The 8,080-nt window shown below is 40.1% G+C and overlaps 1 protein-coding gene across 2 annotated transcripts; it reads left to right on the top strand.

Moving 5' to 3' along the window:
• The first annotated feature begins 1,323 nt into the window (after positions 1 to 1,323).
• Positions 1,324 to 6,796, top strand: emc10 (ER membrane protein complex subunit 10). Of its 2 annotated transcripts, XM_031861871.1 has the most exons (8): positions 1,324 to 1,469; positions 1,612 to 1,678; positions 2,219 to 2,331; positions 2,601 to 2,714; positions 3,536 to 3,720; positions 4,016 to 4,109; positions 5,553 to 5,650; positions 6,290 to 6,378. In XM_031861871.1, exons 1-7 carry the CDS (start codon positions 1,377 to 1,379, stop codon positions 5,637 to 5,639), a joined length of 753 nt encoding a protein of 250 aa, XP_031717731.1. In that variant the 5' UTR covers positions 1,324 to 1,376; the 3' UTR covers positions 5,640 to 5,650; positions 6,290 to 6,378. The 2 variants fall into 2 exon arrangements, with proteins under 2 accessions (XP_031717731.1, XP_031717730.1); XM_031861870.1 differs by lacking the exon at positions 5,553 to 5,650 and having other exon boundaries at positions 6,290 to 6,796.
• Positions 6,797 to 8,080: the final 1,284 nt, after the last annotated feature.

Here is an 8,080-nt window from a genome sequence, read left to right as displayed (position 1 = left end):
ATTTTATGTTACTCCTCGTCTTCCCCGAGACATAAAGTAAAGGTCGTAACAAGGTAATTCTTGAAGCAGCAGTCCGTCTCAGCTGAAGGCACAATATGAATATAAGATGCTGATCTTGGTCTTGAGATAAGTGCAACTGCAGTTTTCTGCTCTGTTTGACTCTGTTTTTTCCTGTAAAGGGACATTTAAGTAAATAAAACGCAGTCTGGAGTAGAACATGGAATGCTAACTATGAAGAATTTACAAACACAAACAACCCTCTTCATCACAGGACATAAATATGTATTATTCAGCTGATAAAATGGCACTTTTAGAGGCTTTAGGAGAGCGGTGGGGGTGAGAGGAAGGCTAAGGGTCTTTTCTGGTCTGTTAGCAGCCTCTGCTGGCCCTGGATGTGTCACATACAGAATCAAGGGGTGATGTATATTATCAACACTCACCTTGTTTGAAATGACAAGGAGAGTGAAATGGTATCTTTGACATATTATGTTTCGGCTGAAACATATTAAACCACATATTTTACAGTAGATGGGACACTTAGCTCTCCAAAAACAAAAAATATATTAGGCCAAATAGATTTGAACACATAAGACTTTGGGAATTCAACAACTCAACATGTAAATTATTCATCCTGTCACAACCTTCGTTGTTTCAGCCAAAATATAGGGTAACACTAAGCTGACAGGCAACCCAAAATACAAAATAGTAATCAGACCCTCTTTGATTTGCAAAGAAGAAAATGCACAAGAAGTTGCTGTTGACAAGTAACAAGACAGCAGCACACATACAGATCTGGTTCAATGAAGAAGTACAGAAAACACCAAAATGTTAAAAAATAATAATTCAAAGCCTAATACTGTTCCTGTGCAGTAGCACTGGCAATAACAGATGACAAGATGAACATGTTCAGAAACGGACAGAAGTGAAAAATAAAGTCATTTGACATGTATTGAGTGGGAGGCTATGCATAAACAAACAAGCATGCAAAGTAGGTCAGCACATACCTTAAATAGCTGTGTATGGAGGAATGGGTTGGAGTGGTAAAGCAGACTTTTAGCTTGAGACACACGTTTGATAAAACCTGGTTGAAACTCGAAAAATATATATAATGCAAATCTTAAAATTTAAGGAACATGGGGGAAAAAAGGTGAAATTAATGATTAATGATGAATTGTAATGTGTTGTTCTACTTAGTTAGACTGCGGCTACAAAAGCTCCCAAATCAGCATTTGAAAACTCTGCTAAAAAATGTAAAGAATAAACGACTAACATGTCATATATTTTAAAGACTTTTATTATGAAAAGCTCTCCGGAACTGCTCAGTTGTAGTAGCTTAGTACATTTTACATTGTCTTCCGCTGCATATTTCTGTCAAAATGGCCCGTCCACTTCCATTTAAAATTGCAGTTGTTTCTACTGTTTTGTTTTTCGTATGCACGAATTATGTATACTGTAATAACGGCAGAAGGGTAAGTGTGAAATTGTATTAATTCAACCCTCGCATTTGACTGCCGTTAAGCGGAAGCTGCACCTGTTAGCTATGGGATTAGCATTAGCTTTGGACCCAGTGAATGCTAACAGTAACGTTATATCTTCTATTTGTATTACCAGGTTGGCGATGTCATGGACACTGAATTCAGTGGTTTCTCCGTACCACTTGAGCACTCATTTGAAGTTGGTGAGGAGGTGTTATTTTTGATTATTATGGTTTATAGTGCGTTATTGCTAATGTTGTTAAGCTAACACTAACTAAGCAGCCTTGTGCTAACACCACAGAACGGAGACATCACACTTCAAAAGTCTGTCAGTTGAATCATTTTTATCAATCGATGAATTAATTATATGTAGTTAACTGCCAACGTATCTAACTCTGCATGTAACATGACAGTCAACTGCAACAATTTACATTCTGAGCATCTATATCTGATAGACCTTTATCACAGCAGACATGTTGACTAGTCGCAGCAGGAAAGGCTCAGCTGCATTGAAGGTAAGCTAGTAAGCTAGTAAGTAAGCAAGTAAGCTATTGCATTGCGCCAGCATGCACAATACCAGGACCTCCCTTAAGTGGACTGCAGCCCTCATTAGTGATATTAAATAAACCAGCACGTTCCCCACTGTTTTAATGTCAAAGTATCTGCTGTGAAAAAGGTCCATTCGGTTATTCATCAATGCTATCTGCTTTGCTCTTACTGTCTGTTTGTCCGCATTGTTTCAGATGATATAGCAAAGTTTCGAGTACGTGGAGCGCTGGTGTTGAAAGCTGGAAGGGAGCCCAGCGTCTCACTGACTCAGAGTCAGCTATCGGAGGAAGACAGAACCAAACTAAAGGTGAGATGTGATACGGTTTGAAGGGTGTGGACAGAGCAATACTGTAGTTGGTTGTGTCCAAAATAAAGATTACCACAATTACACTGAGATTGTTGGATTCCTCATTTTTCAACAACAAATGTAAGGGCTTTTTGGGGCCATGACGCTCATGGACGACCACAGACCATATGCTCTGATCATTGATAAACAGATTTGAGAGCCAGAGTTCGTACAAAAGGACTTGAGTGTGATCAGGATGGCATAACGTCTGTGTTTGTTTTGTGCTTCAGGAAGTGGCTGCAGTGGACGGTCTGTACAGAATCCGAGTGCCTCGTGTCTTCCTGCAGGCAGACAGACAGACCGAGCGGCAGTTGGAAGGTTACCTCACAGCATTTGTCAGAGCCGTACGTATTTCACTTCTCTTCACCAGGAAATAATGTTCAATTGCTCAACAAGCTTGTATTATGGAACTGAGAGATAATAAGTACATGAAGAGCTTCATCAGTAAAAATCGATCTGCTCTATGTAAGACATGTGCCATAATGGGACTACTTTTCAAATAATGGTGTTTTAAGGTCTCTCTAGTTAAATAATGTCTCATTGTTTTCTTTGGTTTACTGTATTTTTAGTACATTCGTTTTGACTTAAAATATTTCAATGTTTTTCTTGTTGGCTTACAAGTTTATAATTGTCTCAGAGCCTTATTATAAAAGGTAACACATTTACATGTTTGGTCTTTTATAGTTTATTATTGATCATTATAAATCAAAGGTACTCTTGTTTGTAAAGTACTTTTGCTGACTGCATCACTACATTGTTCAGGTATTAAAGGTTGGGTAAAGATTTAGAACAATTTAGAAATTGTTGTTTTGTTTATGAACAAGAGTACGGCTCATCTGATAACTAATATCTTTTGACTGAACCTACTAGCTTTATGTTTTGGTGAGCCAAAGACAATTTTCCACTCTGATGTACATGTTGCCAAAAACACGTATTTAATTTAGTAATAATCAATGTTTCAGTATTCTATTCTAAGCCGTGTGTAGTTAGAGAACCAGAATGACATGCAAGAATAGATATTCATTATGTCGTGTGTCTAACCAGCCTAAGTTAATTCAGATTGAGGGCTCTTCTAAAATGTAATATTGATCTGTTGGATGAAGCGGCATCACATCCCCGTGATATGAATGTGAGCGATACTAACTCGCTCTACCATGAACCTCAGTGCGCCATGGTGGAGTCCCATCTGAGTGACGTCATCTCCCTCCACGCCGACGTCTCTGGTTACGTCATCGGTGTTTCCATAGTGACGTTTCCCGGGGCCTGCCGGGGCACGGAGGTGGAGGATGAAGTCGACCTCGAGGTGTTCAACACCACGCTCAGCGTCATGGCTCCCGTCAATGCACCGGGGTCAGTCCTAAATGATGAATTTGCTCATTTTTATTTTTCTGTTTTTCTTCCTTTTCAATCTCCACTGCTTGATGAAGCTTGACTGCTCATGGCAGCATCTCTAACTATCTGTGCATTAGTGAAATCCTCTCGGGTAGCTGTCTCGGATGTCTTTGATTCCGTTTTATTTGCCTTGGCGTAGCAGCTCTACACCATATCCCCGTGGGGAGAACAAGTCTCTCCGCACTCTTCTGCCTTTCACACACACTTTCTGTTTTCGGGTTTGTTTGAATTCTAATTGCCAACTTTCTTCCAGACCTGAGACGGCTCTGTTCGTTGAACGAATGGAACAAGAAACTGAGAAGAAGGGGAAGAATCCACAAGAGCAGAAATCTTTCTTTGCTAAATATGTAAGTACTCTTACTGAAAACTGCTGATAAGCCCAATAAGCTGTGCCTGAAGATATACTCGCTGCCTTCGGTAATTGGGCTCTGATGATTGTAATGGCCCGTATAGTTTATGGATACATGAAAATGCTTATTCAGCTCCTTCTTTTTTCCCCATCAGTCTTAACTTTTTCTATGCATGTGTTTTTAAAATGTAGTATACAGGGCGCATCAATACTTTAGTGCGAGGTTTTATTTTTCTTCTATTTCATTTGTCAATATTTGTGGCAGAAACGTATCGACAGGGAAAATCCTGTTTGTATATCAGGGGTCTCCAAACGTTGTCCTCTGAGAGCTAGATTGACAAAATGAAAGTGGTCTAGATCTACTCACAGCACCAAGTGTCACATCACCGATAGCAAACGTAGTGTCTGTCGTACTTTTATGGTCCTTTAGTAACGATTCAGTCACTTAAAGCAGGGCCTCTGTTATGTTCCCTGCCTGGACGAAGGGTTTTTGTGTGTCGTTAGGATGTGCGACACTAAACGAAGCCTCTGTTGCTGCGTTGGTTCTCGTCAGTTTGGTAACAGAGACTTCACCTTCTCTGTATGTAGACTGCTACCAAACGGCGTTGTGTCAAATACTGTTTTCATGTCTGTGTTCCTCCCTAACCTGAACCTGAACCGACCATTATCCCCAACTACCAGGGGCGGGGGGGCACTATTTAACAGGGGAACAGAGTTCAACGAAACACCGGAAAGTCCATTTGTGTTGTTACTTGTTTCCCATTCCTCATGAAAGTGATATATATTTATATTTGTGCCTTTTACTGGACAGTCTGTTCTTTAGGTGTGCTCTTGTTAGTCTAACATTACCTTCTGTTGCAGCATCACTGGTTTAACCAAACTTGTGAGCAGCGTAACTTGTTTAACTGATGGCTGATTGGAGAATAATCATTTTGTGTTCTAAAATGTACATTTTCTCAGAACCTTTAGCGAACCCCTCTGAAGCGGGTAGTGTTACTTGTTGGGAGGCCCCTGGTGTATATGTTAAATGATTTTGTCAGAATACAGGCTATACGTTGCTTCGTCTTCTTTGCTTTCACACCATAAACAAACTGTACCAGATCCCCCTTTTTAGGTCTTGGGGCCCAAAAGGGGGTCTGCACCAGAGCTTGATAGCTGCCTCTGTACTGCTGCTGTCACAGTCAGCAGAGATCATTCTGCCCTCAAAGTTCAAGTTCAAACTTTGGTAACGTGTATATTTGTCATCTTTGTGATATTTGGAGCTGTCGGCTGGAGTGAGCTCCACGTCTTTGAAACGCCGGGCCTGTGTGCTATCGCCGGCCTCCCCCGAGCGCCTCCTATGATCGCTGTGCTTGTCTTGTATATCTTGCTGTGTTCAGTGAACTGTGTTGACTCTGTGCTGTGTTCAGTGACAGTGTGTTGACTCTGTGCTGTGTTCCAGTGGTATTTGATTCTGGGAGGTGCAATCTTCCTCATGGTCACCAACTCAGCACAGCCCCCAGCAGGGGGAGGCAGAGAGCAGAGCTGATTCCCACTGAAGTACTGTTTCCTTACTTGTGGCTTGTTCTGTCCCCTCCCCCGTCAACTGATCTATTTAACTTCTACACGACTAATTGAAACCAACCACTTTGTTTCCCACACTTTCCCTCTTTTCCTGTTTTTTCCAGAGTCAGTGCCAAATACATTCCAGACTTATAACTACCTGAAAAAGCTTAACTTTCTTCTTTATTCAAAAGACATTGTACAAGAAAGCCTCCATGCTATTTAATGTATTTAGTGATTGACTGATTTGTAGCCTTGTGTACTTGTGTCATGTTTGTCTTGTTGTCTGTGTTGATTGTAATGTGTGTGGAGATGGATGCCTCGCCCTCTATTGCAAACCAAGTCTACCTACGGGTACAAATAGAAGTAACCCGATGCTAAACCATCAAGAAATCCTAAATCGTAATTGTCAGTGTGAACATGTTGAGCATGTGTTTGGTGTTGACACTGAGATTTCTTCACTTTCTCACCCACTTTTAACTTTTCTTCTGTTCAGAATATAAGTACCGGTAGAACCTAATCTGGGGAGACCAATCTGGGATGATCTCTGTGATCACAGTAAAGAATTGTTGTCTTTAGAACAACTATTGTTGAATTTACTTCCCTTCTCTTTTCTTTTCTTCTTGTCCTCTCCAGTGGATGTACATCGTGCCTCTCGTTCTCTTCCTCATGATGTCTGGTGCTCAGGACCAATCAGGTGGAGGAGCCGGAGGCGGAGCAGCCAATGGAGGTGGCCGATGATCAACAAGCCAACAGTGTCTACTTTTTGTTATTGGTGAACATTTCCTGAACAATAGTTGTCTCGAGTAGATTTTGATTGCTGTACATAATGCTATTTAAGTAGGATAAATGTCCGTCACACACAACTTACAGCTGTACAGCACAGAGGAGATATTGAGCCCTGCAGATTACACTTTTAATACTAATGTGAAAATAAAGTATGTATTACTTGACCGGCCTTTTCTCTACGTCACTCAGACACTCGGTCCTGTTTTACTCTGAGGCTCAGATTTAGTTGTAACACCAGTAAAGTAATAACAGTGATTAGTGAGGGAAAAACCACATTTATGAGACTCTATGTTGTAAAATGATCATGGTTTCAGATGACGATACTCCTATTAATAAACTAAATACATTTACATGAACGTGTAGTCATTGTGGCGATGTTTGTCTTTCAGTGTTTAGTATTTTATTTTTAATGTGAATACACAATGATTAAAGTCGGCTTTCATTCTGACATTTAACTGGTAAAAACTTACAAAGTCGACAAAGAGAGAAGAAAGAAATATATTAATGGACAAGTTATCCACATAGAGAGGATCAAATGATGTACGACAGAAATGTTGCAGAAGTAAACTTGATGGCAGACGGTGGAGGGGGCTGAGGGTGAGGAGTAGAGGGGAGGTTACATGAAGCAGGATGCCGCTTACATGCCAGCCGGGACTCATAAATCTCATGGCTCCCTGAGACCACCAATGTTGACATGACAGCATCCCCCCCTCTTATGACATGTGATTTAGAAGCAGCCACAAGGTTTGTGTTGCACTAAAGCTGCCGGTCGTTATCACACTGTAAACCTGGACACTTTAACTATGAAGGCATTATTAAAGCTGCAAGACAACTCAAATGTGTTATGTCATTTGGTTTAAATTGCTCAAATTCTCAGAGCTGATTCGGTTTCATAAGGAGAACGATCAGTAGTGGAAAACAACTCGGTACATTTACTCAAGTAAAACATTGAGGTGCTTGTACTTTAGTTCAGAGGGAAATATTGCACTTTTTACTCCTCTACATTTATTTCAAAGCTATACTGCTTAGCTTTCAGATTAATAGTTTATTTAACACATTGTTAAAGATGAAATCAGTGGTTCACAACATTCATGATTTGTGACCCCTCACAAGAAAGCAACGTCTCGTTATGTCATGTTTTAGATATCTATGAGTTGTGAAAAGTTCCAACAAAGAACCATTTCTCTAAATGTCTCACATGGTTTCATTTAATAACAGTCAAAGGCCCTCCTAACATTGTAAGTTATTAAATGTTTCACAAAATCAGCAAACAAAGAAAGAAAAGTCCATCAAACGTTTTTTTCTTCTTCTTCTCTGCCATCAATCATCTCATGACCCTTCAGATTTATCAGGTGACCCTTTGGAGGGGCCCGCCCCCTAGGTTGAGAACCACTGGACTAAATGTGTTTAAAGTAGTTCAAACGTGCTTCACTTTGAGCAGCTCCAGCATTATCATGCTGCTGGTGCATCAGTATTAACAATCTAATATTTGAGAGGGAACTAGTAATTATACTTTTGATACTTTAAGTACATTCTACCTGATTTTAAATACAGGACTTTTTTAATAGAATATGCACCACTGCATCATTCTCAATAAGAAATAAACAACCTTTATATATATATATATATATATATATA

Source organism: Anarrhichthys ocellatus, unplaced genomic scaffold, assembly GCF_004355925.1.
Source record: "Anarrhichthys ocellatus isolate YVR2014 unplaced genomic scaffold, GSC_Weel_1.0 scaffold26, whole genome shotgun sequence".
NCBI classification, from domain to species: domain Eukaryota; kingdom Metazoa; phylum Chordata; class Actinopteri; order Perciformes; family Anarhichadidae; genus Anarrhichthys; species Anarrhichthys ocellatus.
This window is presented reverse-complemented; position numbering and strand designations above follow the sequence as displayed.